The following is a 17,158-nucleotide window of genomic DNA, read 5'->3' on the forward strand; positions in this document are numbered from 1 at the left end:
GTCTCTATGATCTCTATGTGTCTCTATGTGTCTCTATGTGTCTCTATGGGTCTCTATGGTCTCTATGTGTCTCTATGGTCTCTATGTGTCTCTATGTGTCTCTATGGGTCTCTATGGTCTCTATGGGTCTCTATGGTCTCTACGGGTCTCTATGGGTCTCTATGTGTCTCTATGTGTCTCTATGGGTCTCTATGGGTCTCTATGGGTCTCTATGTGTCTCTATGGGTCTCTATGTGTCTCTATGGGTCTCTATGTGTCTCTATGGTCTCTATGGGTCTCTATGTGTCTCTATGGTCTCTATGGGTCTCTATGTGTCTCTATGGGTCTCTATGGTCTCTATGGGTCTCTATGGTCTCTATGTGTCTCTATGGTCTCTATGTGTCTCTATGGTCTCTATGTGTCTCTATGGGTCTCTATGGGTCTCTATGGGTCACACTCACCCCTGGCTCCACATTCACTGTGTTCTTGCCCCCCAAGTTGATGGTTCTCCCATCTCGGCGAATGAGCAGATTCAGTCCCAGGGCACCAGGACTGCCCCCTAAGTGAGAGATGTGGGTCAGGGGTTATGGGGTGAGATGTGGGGCAGGAGTCTATGGGGCACAATGGGGGTCAGGGGGTTATGGGGCAGGATGTGGGTCAGGGGGTTATGGGGAGAGATGTGGGTCAGGGATCTATGGGGCACAATGAGCGTCAGGAATCTATGGGGCAGGATGTGGGGCAGGGGCTATGGGGCAGGATGTAGGGCAGGGATCTATGGGAAGAGATGTGGGTCAGGAGTCTATGGGGCACAATGGGGGTCAGGGGTCTATGGGGCAGTATGTAGGTCAGGGGCTATGGGGTGAGATGTGGGTCAGGGGTTATGGGGTGAGATGTGGGTCAGGGATCTATGGGGCAGGATGTGGGGCAGGGGCTATGGGGAGAGATGTGGGTCAGGGATCTATGGGGGAGATGTGGGGCAGGGGCTATGGGGCACAATGGGGGTCAGGGATCTATGGGGCAGGATGGGGGTCAGAGATCTATGGGGAGAGATGTGGGTCAGGGATCTATGGGGCAGGATGTGGGGCAGGGGTCTATGGGGTGAGATGTGGGGCAGGGGCTATGGGGAGAGATGTGGGGCAGGGATCTATAGGGCACAATGGGGGTCAGGGATCTATGGGGCAGGATGGGGGTCAGGGTCTATGGGGCAGGATGGGGGTCAGGGATCTATGGGGCTGGATGTGGGTCAGGGTCTATGGGGCAGGATGTGGGGCAGGGGTCTATGGGGTGAGATGTGGGGCAGGGGCTATGGGGAGAGATGTGGGGCAGGGATCTATAGGGCACAATGGGGGTCAGGGATCTATGGGGCAGGATGGGGGTCAGGGTCTATGGGGCAGGATGGGGGTCAGGGATCTATGGGGCTGGATGTGGGTCAGGGTCTATGGGGCAGGATGTGGGGCAGGGATCTATGGGGCACAATGGGGGTCAGGGATCTATGGGGCAGGATGTGGGTCAGGGGCTATGGGGCACAATGGGCGTCAGGGTCTATGGGGCAGGATGTGGGGCAGGGGGGTTATGCGGCCATTGCTACCCCACATAACTCTGTACTGGTCTGTACTGGTCTGTACTGGTCTGTACTGGTCTCTCACCGCACAGCCCATAGGGCCTCAGCACCGACAGCTCCTGCCCCACATTGCTCTGGACTGGTCTGTACTGGTCTGTACTGGTCTGTACTGGTCTGGACTGGTCTGGACTGGTCTGTACTGGTCTATACTGGTTTATACTGGTCTGTACTGGTCTCTCACCGCACAGCCCATAGGGCCTCAGCACTGACACCTCCTGCCCCACATTGCTCTGGACTGGTCTGTACTGGTCTGTACTGGTCTGTACTGGTCTCTCACCGCACAGCCCATAGGGCCTCAGCACCCGCCGCTCACTCAGCACCGACAGCTCCTGCCCCACATTGCTCTGGACTGGTCTGTACTGGTCTGTACTGGTCTGTACTGGTCTGGACTGGTTTATACTGGTCTGTACTGGTCTCTCACCGCACAGCCCATAGGGCCTCAGCACCCGCCGCTCACTCAGCACCGACAGCTCCTGCCCCACATTGCTCTGGACTGGTCTGTACTGGTCTGGACTGGTCTGTACTGGTCTGTACTGGTTTATACTGGTTTATACTGGTCTCTCACCGCACAGCCCATAGGGCCTCAGCACCCGCCGCTCACTCAGCACCGACAGCTCCTGCCCCACATTGCTCTGGACTGGTCTGTACTGGTCTGTACTGGTTTATACTGGTCTGTACTGGTCTGTACTGGTCTGTACTGGTCTGTACTGGTCTATACTGGTTTATACTGGTCTGTACTGGTCTCTCACCGCACAGCCCATAGGGCCTCAGCACTGACAGCTCCTGCCCCACATTGCTCTGGACTGGTCTGGACTGGTCTGTACTGGTCTGTACTGGTCTGTACTGGTCTATACTGGTTTATACTGGTTTATACTGGTCTCTCACCGCACAGCCCATAGGGCCTCAGCACCGACAGCTCCTGCCCCACATTGCTCTGGACTGGTCTGTACTGGTCTGTACTGGTCTATACTGGTTTATACTGGTCTGTACTGGTCTATACTGGTTTATACTGGTCTGTACTGGTCTCTCACCGCACAGCCCATAGGGCCTCAGCACCGACAGCTCCTGCCCCACATTGCTCTGGACTGGTCTGTACTGGTCTGTACTGGTCTGTACTGGTCTGGACTGGTCTGTACTGGTCTGTACTGGTCTGTACTGGTCTGTACTGGTCTGTACTGGTCTGTACTGGTCTCTCACCGCACAGCCCATAGGGCCTCAGCACCCGCCGCTCACTCAGCACCGACAGCTCCTGCCCCACATTGCTCTGGACTGGTCTGTACTGGTCTGTACTGGTCTGTACTGGTCTATACTGGTCTGTACTGGTCTGTACTGGTCTATACTGGTCTATACTGGTTTATACTGGTCTGTACTGGTCTCTCACCGCACAGCCCATAGGGCCTCAGCACCGACAGCTCCTGCCCCACATTGCTCTGGACTGGTCTGTACTGGTCTGTACTGGTCTGTACTGGTCTATACTGGTTTATACTGGTCTGTACTGGTCTGTACTGGTCTGGACTGGTCTGTACTGGTCTCTCACCGCACAGCCCATAGGGCCTCAGCACTGACAGCTCCTGCCCCACATTGCTCTGGACTGGTCTGTACTGGTCTGTACTGGTCTGTACTGGTCTATACTGGTTTATACTGGTCTGTACTGGTCTCTCACCGCACAGCCCATAGGGCCTCAGCACCCTCCGCTCACTCAGCACCGACAGCTCCTGCCCCACATTGCTCTGGATTGGTCTGGACTGGTCTGTACTGGTCTGGACTGGTCTGTACTGGTCTATACTGGTTTATACTGGTCTGTACTGGTCTCTCACCGCACAGCCCATAGGGCCTCAGCACCGACAGCTCCTGCCCCACATTGCTCTGGGCTGGTCTGTACTGGTCTGTACTGGTCTGTACTGGTCTGTACTGGTCTGGACTGGTCTATACTGGTTTTTACTGGTCTGTACTGGTCTCTCACCGCACAGCCCATAGGGCCTCAGCACCGACAGCTCCTGCCCCACATTGCTCTGGACTGGTCTGTACTGGTCTGTACTGGTCTGTACTGGTCTGTACTGGTTTATACTGGTTTATACTGGTTTATTACTGGTCTCTCACCGCACAGCCCATAGGGCCTCAGCACCGACAGCTCCTGCCCCACATTGCTCTGGACTGGTCTGTACTGGTCTGTACTGGTCTGGACTGGTCTGGACTGGTCTATACTGGTTTATACTGGTCTGTACTGGTCTCTCACCGCACAGCCCATAGGGCCTCAGCACTGACAGCTCCTGCCCCACATTGCTCTGGACTGGTCTGGACTGGTCTGTACTGGTCTGGACTGGTCTGTACTGGTTTATACTGGTCTGTACTGGTCTGTACTGGTCTATACTGGTTTATACTGGTCTGTACTGGTCTCTCACCGCACAGCCCATAGGGCCTCAGCACCGACAGCTCCTGCCCCACATTGCTCTGGACTGGTCTGTACTGGTCTGTACTGGTCTGGACTGGTCTGGACTGGTCTGTACTGGTCTGTACTGGTCTGTACTGGTTTATACTGGTCTGTACTGGTCTCTCACCGCACAGCCCATAGGGCCTCAGCACCCGCCGCTCACTCAGCACCGACAGCTTCCTGCCCCACATTGCTCTGGACTGGTCTGTACTGGTCTGTACTGGTCTGTACTGGTCTGGACTGGTCTGTACTGGTCTATACTGGTTTATACTGGTCTGTACTGGTCTCTCACCGCACAGCCCATAGGGCCTCAGCACCCACCGCTCACTCAGCACCGACAGCTCCTGCCCCACATTGCTCTGGACTGGTCTGTACTGGTCTGTACTGGTCTGTACTGGTCTGTACTGGTATATACTGGTTTATACTGTCTGTACTGGTCTCTCACCGCACAGCCCATAGGGCCTCAGCACCGACAGCTCCTGCCCCACATTGCTCTGGACTGGTCTGTACTGGTCTGTACTGGTCTGTACTGGTCTATACTGGTTTATACTGGTCTATACTGGTCTCTCACCGCACAGCCCATAGGGCCTCAGCACCGACAGCTCCTGCCCCACATTGCTCTGGACTGGTCTGTACTGGTCTGTACTGGTCTATACTGGTTTATACTGGTTTATACTGGTCTCTCACCGCACAGCCCATAGGGCCTCAGCACCGACAGCTCCTGCCCCACATTGCTCTGGACTGGTCTGTACTGGTCTGTACTGGTCTGTACTGGTCTGTACTGGTCTGTACTGGTTTATACTGGTCTGTACTGGTCTCTCACCGCACAGCCCATAGGGCCTCAGCACTGACAGCTCCTGCCCCACATTGCTCTGTACTGGTCTGTACTGGTTTATACTGGTCTGTACTGGTCTATACTGGTTTATACTGGTTTATACTGGTCTCTCACCGCACAGCCCATAGGGCCTCAGCACCGACAGCTCCTGCCCCACATTGCTCTGGACTGGTCTGTACTGGTCTGGACTGGTCTATACTGGTTTATACTGGTTTATACTGGTCTGTACTGGTCTCTCACCGCACAGCCCATAGGGCCTCAGCACCCGCCGCTCACTCAGCACCGACAGCTCCTGCCCCACATTGCTCTGGACTGGTCTGTACTGGTCTGTACTGGTCTGGACTGGTCTGTACTGGTCTGTACTGGTCTGGACTGGTCTGTAATGGTCTGGACTGGTCTGTACTGGTCTGGACTGGTCTGTACTGGTCTGTACTGGTCTCTCACCGCACAGCCCATAGGGCCTCAGCACCGACAGCTCCTGCCCCACATTGCTCTGGACTGGTCTGTACTGGTCTGGACTGGTCTGTACTGGTCTGTACTGGTCTGGACTGGTCTGTACTGGTCTGGACTGGTCTGGACTGGTCTCTCACCGCACAGCCCATAGGGCCTCAGCACCGACAGCTCCTGCCCCACATTGCTCTGGACTGGTCTGTACTGGTCTGTACTGGTCTGGACTGGTCTGGACTGGTCTGTACTGGTCTGTACTGGTCTGTACTGGTTTATACTGGTCTGTACTGGTCTATACTGGTCTATACTGGTCTATACTGGTTTATACTGGTCTCTCACCGCACAGCCCATAGGGCCTCAGCACCGACAGCTCCTGCCCCACATTGCTCTGGACTGGTCTGTACTGGTCTGTACTGGTCTGTACTGGTCTGTACTGGTCTGTACTGGTCTGTACTGGTCTGTACTGGTCTCTCACCGCACAGCCCATAGGGCCTCAGCACTGACAGCTCCTGCCCCACATTGCTCTGGACTGGTCTGTACTGGTCTGTACTGGTTTATACTGGTTTATACTGGTCTATACTGGTTTATACTGGTCTGTACTGGTCTCTCACCGCACAGCCCATAGGGCCTCAGCACTGACAGCTCCTGCCCCACATTGCTCTGGACTGGTCTGGACTGGTCTGTACTGGTCTGGACTGGTCTGTACTGGTTTATACTGGTCTGTACTGGTCTGTACTGGTCTATACTGGTTTATACTGGTCTGTACTGGTCTCTCACCGCACAGCCCATAGGGCCTCAGCACCGACAGCTCCTGCCCCACATTGCTCTGGACTGGTCTGTACTGGTCTGTACTGGTCTGGACTGGTCTGGACTGGTCTGTACTGGTCTGTACTGGTCTGTACTGGTTTATACTGGTCTGTACTGGTCTCTCACCGCACAGCCCATAGGGCCTCAGCACCCGCCGCTCACTCAGCACCGACAGCTCCTGCCCCACATTGCTCTGGACTGGTCTGTACTGGTCTGTACTGGTCTGTACTGGTCTGGACTGGTCTGTACTGGTCTATACTGGTTTATACTGGTCTGTACTGGTCTCTCACCGCACAGCCCATAGGGCCTCAGCACCCACCGCTCACTCAGCACCGACAGCTCCTGCCCCACATTGCTCTGGACTGGTCTGTACTGGTCTGTACTGGTCTGTACTGGTCTGTACTGGTTTATACTGGTTTATACTGGTCTGTACTGGTCTCTCACCGCACAGCCCATAGGGCCTCAGCACCGACAGCTCCTGCCCCACATTGCTCTGGGCTGGTCTGTACTGGTCTGTACTGGTCTGTACTGGTCTGTACTGGTCTGGACTGGTCTATACTGGTTTTTACTGGTCTGTACTGGTCTCTCACCGCACAGCCCATAGGGCCTCAGCACCGACAGCTCCTGCCCCACATTGCTCTGGACTGGTCTGTACTGGTCTGTACTGGTCTGTACTGGTCTGTACTGGTTTATACTGGTTTATACTGGTTTATACTGGTCTCTCACCGCACAGCCCATAGGGCCTCAGCACCGACAGCTCCTGCCCCACATTGCTCTGGACTGGTCTGTACTGGTCTGTACTGGTCTGGACTGGTCTGGACTGGTCTATACTGGTTTATACTGGTCTGTACTGGTCTCTCACCGCACAGCCCATAGGGCCCTCAGCACTGACAGCTCCTGCCCCACATTGCTCTGGACTGGTCTGGACTGGTCTGTACTGGTCTGGACTGGTCTGTACTGGTTTATACTGGTCTGTACTGGTCTGTACTGGTCTATACTGGTTTATACTGGTCTGTACTGGTCTCTCACCGCACAGCCCATAGGGCCTCAGCACCGACAGCTCCTGCCCCACATTGCTCTGGACTGGTCTGTACTGGTCTGTACTGGTCTGGACTGGTCTGGACTGGTCTGTACTGGTCTGTACTGGTCTGTACTGGTTTATACTGGTCTGTACTGGTCTCTCACCGCACAGCCCATAGGGCCTCAGCACCCGCCGCTCACTCAGCACCGACAGCTCCTGCCCCACATTGCTCTGGACTGGTCTGTACTGGTCTGTACTGGTCTGTACTGGTCTGGACTGGTCTGTACTGGTCTATACTGGTTTATACTGGTCTGTACTGGTCTCTCACCGCACAGCCCATAGGGCCTCAGCACCCACCGCTCACTCAGCACCGACAGCTCCTGCCCCACATTGCTCTGGACTGGTCTGTACTGGTCTGTACTGGTCTGTACTGGTCTGTACTGGTTTATACTGGTTTATACTGGTCTGTACTGGTCTCTCACCGCACAGCCCATAGGGCCTCAGCACCGACAGCTCCTGCCCCACATTGCTCTGGACTGGTCTGTACTGGTCTGTACTGGTCTGTACTGGTCTATACTGGTTTATACTGGTCTATACTGGTCTCTCACCGCACAGCCCATAGGGCCTCAGCACTGACAGCTCCTGCCCCACATTGCTCTGGACTGGTCTGTACTGGTCTGTACTGGTCTATACTGGTTTATACTGGTCTGTACTGGTCTCTCACCGCACAGCCCATAGGGCCTCAGCACCGACAGCTCCTGCCCCACATTGCTCTGGACTGGTCTGTACTGGTCTGTACTGGTCTATACTGGTTTATACTGGTTTATACTGGTCTCTCACCGCACAGCCCATAGGGCCTCAGCACCGACAGCTCCTGCCCCACATTGCTCTGGACTGGTCTGTACTGGTCTGTACTGGTCTGTACTGGTCTGTACTGGTCTGTACTGGTTTATACTGGTTTATACTGGTCTGTACTGGTCTCTCACCGCACAGCCCATAGGGCCTCAGCACTGACAGCTCCTGCCCCACATTGCTCTGTACTGGTCTGTACTGGTTTATACTGGTCTGTACTGGTCTATACTGGTTTATACTGGTTTATACTGGTCTCTCACCGCACAGCCCATAGGGCCTCAGCACCGACAGCTCCTGCCCCACATTGCTCTGGACTGGTCTGTACTGGTCTGGACTGGTCTATACTGGTTTATACTGGTTTATACTGGTCTGTACTGGTCTCTCACCGCACAGCCCATAGGGCCTCAGCACCCGCCGCTCACTCAGCACCGACAGCTCCTGCCCCACATTGCTCTGGACTGGTCTGTACTGGTCTGTACTGGTCTGGACTGGTCTGTACTGGTCTGTACTGGTCTGGACTGGTCTGTACTGGTCTGGACTGGTCTGTACTGGTCTGGACTGGTCTGTACTGGTCTGTACTGGTCTCTCACCGCACAGCCCATAGGGCCTCAGCACCGACAGCTCCTGCCCCACATTGCTCTGGACTGGTCTGTACTGGTCTGGACTGGTCTGTACTGGTCTGTACTGGTCTGGACTGGTCTGTACTGGTCTGGACTGGTCTGGACTGGTCTCTCACCCGCACAGCCCATAGGGCCTCAGCACCGACAGCTCCTGCCCCACATTGCTCTGGACTGGTCTGTACTGGGTCTGTACTGGTCTGGACTGGTCTGGACTGGTCTGTACTGGTCTGTACTGGTCTGTACTGGTTTATACTGGTCTGTACTGGTCTATACTGGTCTATACTGGTCTATACTGGTTTATACTGGTCTCTCACCGCACAGCCCATAGGGCCTCAGCACCGACAGCTCCTGCCCCACATTGCTCTGGACTGGTCTGTACTGGTCTGTACTGGTCTGTACTGGTCTGTACTGGTCTGTACTGGTCTGTACTGGTCTGTACTGGTCTCTCACCGCACAGCCCATAGGGCCTCAGCACTGACAGCTCCTGCCCCACATTGCTCTGGACTGGTCTGTACTGGTCTGTACTGGTTTATACTGGTTTATACTGGTCTATACTGGTTTATACTGGTCTGTACTGGTCTCTCACCGCACAGCCCATAGGGCCTCAGCACTGACAGCTCCTGCCCCACATTGCTCTGGACTGGTCTGGACTGGTCTGTACTGGTCTGGACTGGTCTGTACTGGTTTATACTGGTCTGTACTGGTCTGTACTGGTCTATACTGGTTTATACTGGTCTGTACTGGTCTCTCACCGCACAGCCCATAGGGCCTCAGCACCGACAGCTCCTGCCCCACATTGCTCTGGACTGGTCTGTACTGGTCTGTACTGGTCTGGACTGGTCTGGACTGGTCTGTACTGGTCTGTACTGGTCTGTACTGGTTTATACTGGTCTGTACTGGTCTCTCACCGCACAGCCCATAGGGCCTCAGCACCCGCCGCTCACTCAGCACCGACAGCTCCTGCCCCACATTGCTCTGGACTGGTCTGTACTGGTCTGTACTGGACTGTACTGGTCTGGACTGGTCTGTACTGGTCTATACTGTTTATACTGGTCTGTACTGGTCTCTCACCGCACAGCCCATAGGGCCTCAGCACCCACCGCTCACTCAGCACCGACAGCTCCTGCCCCACATTGCTCTGGACTGGTCTGTACTGGTCTGTACTGGTCTGTACTGGTCTGTACTGGTTTATACTGGTTTATACTGGTCTGTACTGGTCTCTCACCGCACAGCCCATAGGGCCTCAGCACCGACAGCTCCTGCCCCACATTGCTCTGGACTGGTCTGTACTGGTCTGTACTGGTCTGTACTGGTCTATACTGGTTTATACTGGTCTATACTGGTCTCTCACCGCACAGCCCATAGGGCCTCAGCACTGACAGCTCCTGCCCCACATTGCTCTGGACTGGTCTGGACTGGTCTGTACTGGTCTATACTGGTTTATACTGGTCTGTACTGGTCTCTCACCGCACAGCCCATAGGGCCTCAGCACCGACAGCTCCTGCGCCCCACATTGCTCTGGACTGGTCTGTACTGGTCTGTACTGGTCTATACTGGTTTATACTGGTTTATACTGGTCTCTCACCGCACAGCCCATAGGGCCTCAGCACCGACAGCTCCTGCCCCACATTGCTCTGGACTGGTCTCTACTGGTCTGTACTGGTCTGGACTGGTCTGTACTGGTCTGGACTGGTCTGGACTGGTCTGGACTGGTCTCTCACCGCACAGCCCATAGGGCCTCAGCACCCGCCGCTCACTCAGCACCGACAGCTCCTGCCCCACATTGCTCTGGACTGGTCTGTACTGGTCTGTACTGGTCTGGACTGGTTATACTGGTTTATACTGGTTTATACTGGTCTCTCACCGCACAGCCCATAGGGCCTCAGCACTGACAGCTCCTGCCCCACATTGCTCTGGACTGGTCTGTACTGGTCTGTACTGGTCTGGACTGGTCTATACTGGTCTGTACTGGTCTGTACTGGTCTGTACTGGTCTATACTGGTTTATACTGGTTTATACTGGTCTGTACTGGTCTCTCACCGCACAGCCCATAGGGCCTCAGCACCGACAGCTCCTGCCCCACATTGCTCTGGACTGGTCTGTACTGGTCTGTACTGGTCTATACTGGTTTATACTGGTCTGTACTGGTCTCTCACCGCACAGCCCATAGGGCCTCAGCACCCGCCGCTCACTCAGCACCGACAGCTCCTGCCCCACATTGCTCTGGACTGGTCTAGACTGGTCTGTACTGGTCTGTACTGGTTTATACTGGTTTATACTGGTCTGTACTGGTCTCTCACCGCACAGCCCATAGGGCCTCAGCACCCGCCGCTCACTCAGCACCGACAGCTCCTGCCCCACATTGCTCTGGACTGGTCTGTACTGGTCTGTACTGGTCTGTACTGGTCTGTACTGGTTTATACTGGATTATACTGGTCTGTACTGGTCTGTATTGGTCTGTACTGGTCTGTACTGGTCTATACTGGTTTATACTGGTCTGTACTGGTCTGTACTGGTCTGTACTGGTCTGTACTGGTTTATACTGGTCTATACTGGTTTATACTGGTTTATACTGGTCTCTCACCGCACAGCCCATAGGGCCTCAGCACCGACAGCTCCTGCCCCACATTGCTCTGGACTGGTCTGTACTGGTCTGTACTGGTCTGTACTGGTCTATACTGGTTTATACTGGTCTGTACTGGTTTATACTGGTCTGTACTGGTCTGGACTGGTCTGTACTGGTTTATACTGGTTTATACTGGTCTGTACTGGTCTGTACTGGTCTGTACTGGTCTATACTGGTTTATACTGGTTTATACTGGTCTCTCACCGCACAGCCCATAGGGCCTCAGCACCCGCCGCTCAGTCAGCACCGACAGCTCCTGCCCCACATTGCTCTGGACTGGTCTGTACTGGTCTGTACTGGTCTGTACTGGTCTGTACTGGTCTATACTGGTTTATACTGGTCTGTACTGGTCTGTACTGGTTTATACTGGTTTATACTGGTCTGTACTGGTCTCTCACCGCACAGCCCATAGGGCCTCAGCACCGACAGCTCCTGCCCCACATTGCTCTGGACTGGTCTGTACTGGTCTGGACTGGTCTGTACTGGTCTGTACTGGTCTGTACTGGTCTATACTGGTTTATACTGGTCTGTACTGGTCTCTCACCGCACAGCCCATAGGGCCTCAGCACTGACACCTCCTGCCCCACATTGCTCTGGACTGGTCTGTACTGGTCTGTACTGGTCTGTACTGGTCTGTACTGGTCTGTACTGGTTTATACTGGTTTATACTGGTCTGTACTGGTCTCTCACCGCACAGCCCATAGGGCCTCAGCACCGACAGCTCCTGCCCCACATTGCTCTGGACTGGTCTGGACTGGTCTGTACTGGTCTGGACTGGTCTGTACTGGTCTATACTGGTTTTATACTGGTCTGTAACTGGTCTCATCACCGCACAGCCCATAGGGCCTCAGCACCGACAGCTCCTGCCCCACATTGCTCTGGACTGGTCTGTACTGGTCTGTACTGGTCTATACTGGTTTATACTGGTTTATACTGGTTTATACTGGTCTCTCACCACACAGCCCATAGGGCCTCAGCACCGACAGCTCCTGCCCCACATTGCTCTGTACTGGTCTGTACTGGTCTGTACTGGTCTATACTGGTCTGTACTGGTCTGTACTGGTCTAGACTGGTCTGGACTGGTCTGGACTGGTCTATACTGGTTTATACTGGTCTGTACTGGTCTCTCACCGCACAGCCCATAGGGCCTCAGCACCGACAGCTCCTGCCCCACATTGCTCTGGACTGGTCTGTACTGGTCTGTACTGGTCTGTACTGGTCTGTACTGGTCTATACTGGTTTATACTGGTCTGTACTGGTCTCTCACCGCACAGCCCATAGGGCCTCAGCACCGACAGCTCCTGCCCCACATTGCTCTGGACTGGTCTGGACTGGTCTGTACTGGTCTGTACTGGTCTGTACTGGTCTATACTGGTTTATACTGGTTTATACTGGTCTATACTGGTCTATACTGGTTTATACTGGTCTGTACTGGTCTCTCACTGCACAGCCCATAGGGCCTCAGCACCGACAGCTCCTGCCCCACATTGCTCTGGACTGGTCTGTACTGGTCTGTACTGGTCTGTACTGGTCTATACTGGTTTATACTGGTTTATACTGGTCTCTCACCGCACAGCCCATAGGGCCTCAGCACCGACAGCTCCTGCCCCACATTGCTCTGGACTGGTCTGTACTGGTCTGGACTGGTCTGGACTGGTCTGTACTGGTCTGTACTGGTCTGGACTGGTCTATACTGGTTTATACTGGTTTATACTGGTCTCTCACCGCACAGCCCATAGGGCCTCAGCACCGACAGCTCCTGCCCCACATTGCTCTGGACTGGTCTGTACTGGTCTGGACTGGTCTGTACTGGTCTGTACTGGTTTATACTGGTCTGTACTGGTCTCTCACCGCACAGCCCATAGGGCCTCAGCACCCGCCGCTCACTCAGCACCGACAGCTCCTGCCCCACATTGCTCTGGACTGGTCTGTACTGGTCTGGACTGGTCTGTACTGGTCTGTACTGGTCTATACTGGTTTATACTGGTTTATACTGGTCTGTACTGGTCTCTCACCGCACAGCCCATAGGGCCTCAGCACCGACAGCTCCTGCCCCACATTGCTCTGGACTGGTCTGGACTGGTCTGTACTGGTCTGTACTGGTCTGTACTGGTCTGTACTGGTTTATACTGGTTTATACTGGTCTGTACTGGTCTCTCACCGCACAGCCCATAGGGCCTCAGCACCGACAGCTCCTGCCCCACATTGCTCTGGACTGGTCTGTACTGGTCTGTACTGGTCTGTACTGGTCTATACTGGTTTATACTGGTTTATACTGGTCTCTCACCGCACAGCCCATAGGGCCTCAGCACCGACAGCTCCTGCCCCACATTGCTCTGGACTGGTCTGGACTGGTCTGTACTGGTCTGTACTGGTCTGTACTGGTTTATACTGGTTTATACTGGTTTATACTGGTTTATACTGGTCTGTACTGGTCTGTACTGGTCTATACTGGTTTATACTGGTCTGTACTGGTCTCTCACCGCACAGCCCATAGGGCCTCAGCACCGACAGCTCCTGCCCCACATTGCTCTGGACTGGTCTGTACTGGTCTGTACTGGTCTGTACTGGTCTGTACTGGTTTATACTGGTCTGTACTGGTCTCTCACCGCACAGCCCATAGGGCCTCAGCACTGACAGCTCCTGCCCCACATTGCTCTGGACTGGTCTGGACTGGTCTGTACTGGTCTGGACTGGTCTGTACTGGTCTGGACTGGTCTGGACTGGTCTGTACTGGTCTGTACTGGTCTCTCACCGCACAGCCCATAGGGCCTCAGCACCCGCCGCTCACTCAGCACCGACAGCTCCTGCCCCACATTGCTCTGGACTGGTCTGTACTGGTCTGTACTGGTCTGGACTGGTCTGTACTGGTCTGTACTGGTCTATACTGGTTTATACTGGTCTGTACTGGTCTGGACTGGTCTGGACTGGTCTGTACTGGTCTGGACTGGTCTATACTGGTTTATACTGGTCTGTACTGGTCTGTACTGGTCTGTACTGGTCTGTACTGGTTTATACTGGTCTGTACTGGTCTCTCACCGCACAGCCCATAGGGCCTCAGCACCCGCCGCTCACTCAGCACCGACAGCTCCTGCCCCACATTGCTCTGGACTGGTCTGTACTGGTCTGTACTGGTCTATACTGGTTTATACTGGTCTGTACTGGTCTGTACTGGTCTGTACTGGTCTGTACTGTTCTCTCACCGCACAGCCCATAGGGCCTCAGTTCCGACAGCTCCTGCCCCACATTGCTCTGGACTGGTCTGTACTGGTCTGTACTGGTCTATACTGGTTTATACTGGTCTGTACTGGTCTCTCACCGCACAGCCCATAGGGCCTCAGCACTGACAGCTCCTGCCCCACATTGCTCTGGACTGGTCTGGACTGGTCTGTACTGGTCTGTACTGGTCTATACTGGTTTATACTGGTCTGTACTGGTCTGTACTGGTCTGTACTGGTCTATACTGGTTTATACTGGTCTGTACTGGTCTGTACTGGTCTGTACTGGTCTGGACTGGTCTGTACTGGTCTGTACTGGTCTGTACTGGTCTGGACTGGTCTGTACTGGTCTGTACTGGTCTCTCACCGCACAGCCCATAGGGCCTCAGCACCGACAGCTCCTGCCCCACATTGCTCTGTACTGGTCTGGACTGGTCTGTACTGGTCTGGACTGGTCTATACTGGTTTATACTGGTCTGTACTGGTCTATACTGGTTTATACTGGTCTGGACTGGTCTGTACTGGTCTGTACTGGTCTATACTGGTCTATACTGGTCTATACTGGTTTATACTGGTCTGTACTGGTCTCTCACCGCACAGCCCATAGGGCCTCAGCACCCGCCGCTCACTCAGCACCGACAGCTCCTGCCCCACATTGCTCTGGACTGGTCTGTACTGGTCTGGACTGGTCTGTACTGGTCTGTACTGGTCTGTACTGGTCTGTACTGGTCTATACTGGTTTATACTGGTCTGTACTGGTCTGTACTGGTCTGTACTGGTCTGTACTGGTCTGTACTGGTCTCTCACCGCACAGCCCATAGGGCCTCAGCACTGACAGCTCCTGCCCCACATTGCTCTGGACTGGTCTGTACTGGTCTGTACTGGTTTATACTGGTCTGTACTGGTCTATACTGGTTTATACTGGTCTGTACTGGTCTCTCACCGCACAGCCCATAGGGCCTCAGCACTGACAGCTCCTGCCCCACATTGCTCTGGACTGGTCTGGACTGGTCTATACTGGTTTATACTGGTCTGTACTGGTCTATACTGGTCTATACTGGTTTATACTGGTCTGTACTGGTCTCTCACCGCACAGCCCATAGGGCCTCAGCACTGACAGCTCCTGCCCCACATTGCTCTGAACTGGTCTGTACTGGCCTGTACTGGTCTGTACTGGTCTGTACTGGTCTGGACTGGTCTGTACTGGTCTATACTGGTTTATACTGGTTTATACTGGTCTGTACTGGTCTCTCACCGCACAGCCCATAGGGCCTCAGCACCCGCCGCTCACTCAGCACCGACAGCTCCTGCCCCACATTGCTCTGGACTGGTCTGGACTGGTCTGTACTGGTCTGTACTGGTCTATACTGGTTTATACTGGTCTGTACTGGTCTCTCACCGCACAGCCCATAGGGCCTCAGCACCGACAGCTCCTGCCCCACATTGCTCTGGACTGGTCTGTACTGGTTTATACTGGTTTATACTGGTTTATACTGGTTTATACTGGTTTATACTGGTTTATACTGGTCTGTACTGGTCTCTCACCACACAGCCCATAGGGCCTCAGCACTGACAGCTCCTGCCCCACATTGCTCTGGACTGGTCTGTACTGGTCTGTACTGGTCTGTACTGGTCTGGACTGGTCTGTACTGGTCTGTACTGGTCTGGACTGGTCTGTACTGGTCTATACTGGTTTATACTGGTCTGTACTGGTCTCTCACCGCACAGCCCATAGGGCCTCAGCACTGACAGCTCCTGCCCCACATTGCTCTGTACTGGTCTGTACTGGTCTGTACTGGTCTGTACTGGTCTGTACTGGTCTATACTGGTTTATACTGGTTTATACTGGTCTCTCACCGCACAGCCCATAGGGCCTCAGCACCCGCCGCTCACTCAGCACCATCAGCTTCAGCCTCTCTCTGAACCTCAGCTCCCTGATGACTCCATCACCCCCAGACCAGTAACCGGAACCACCGGAGCCCAAGCGGAGGCCGAAGGACTGGAGATGAACTGGGAACCTGGGGGGGGACCAGTAAGAACCAGTAAGAACCAGTTACACCAGTGATACCAATACCAGTAACACCAGTAACACCAGTAACACCAATACCAGTAACACCAGTTACACCAGTGACACCAGTAACACCAGTAACAGCAATACCAGTAACACCAGTAACACCAGTAACACCAGTAACACCAGTAACACCAGTGACACCAGTAACACCAGTGACACCAGTAACACCAGTGATACCAGTAACACCAGTAACACCAGTGACACCAGTAACACCAGTGACACCAGTAACACCAGTGACACCAGTGACACCAGTAACACCAGTGACACCAGTGACACCAGTGATACCAGTAACACCAGTAACACCAGTAACACCAGTGATACCAGTAACACCAGTAATGCAGAGATGTAGTGATCCCTGTAATACCAGTAACACCAGTAACACCAGTAACACCAGTGCCACCAGTGCTCCCCAGTGATCCCAGTAATCCCAGTAATGCAGGGATCCCAGTGATCCCATTGCTCCCAGTACCTCCCAGTGCTCCCATTACCCCCCATTGCTCCCAGTATATCCCAGTACCTCCCAGTATATCCCAGTATATCCCAGTGCTCCCAGTATATCCCAGTATATCCCATTGCTCCCAGTGCTCCCATTGCTCCCAGTATATCCCAGTACCTCCCAGTATATCCCAG

General features: G+C 54.2%; 1 protein-coding gene across 1 annotated transcript in view; it reads right to left on the minus strand.

The window, feature by feature from the left end:
- OPLAH (5-oxoprolinase, ATP-hydrolysing) overlaps positions 1-17,158 on the minus strand; it is a gene marked incomplete at its 5' end in the record, with an annotated part of 109,492 nt that overhangs the window by 15,931 nt on the left and 76,403 nt on the right. Inside the window, 2 exons of the mRNA XM_034068815.1 lie at positions 441-538; positions 16,315-16,475. Of these exons, the coding sequence (XP_033924706.1) occupies positions 441-538; positions 16,315-16,475 (259 nt within the window). The remainder of the gene's footprint in view (positions 1-440; positions 539-16,314; positions 16,476-17,158) is intronic.

Source organism: Melopsittacus undulatus, chromosome 1, assembly GCF_012275295.1.
Source record: "Melopsittacus undulatus isolate bMelUnd1 chromosome 1, bMelUnd1.mat.Z, whole genome shotgun sequence".
Classification (NCBI taxonomy): Eukaryota; Metazoa; Chordata; class Aves; order Psittaciformes; family Psittaculidae; genus Melopsittacus; species Melopsittacus undulatus.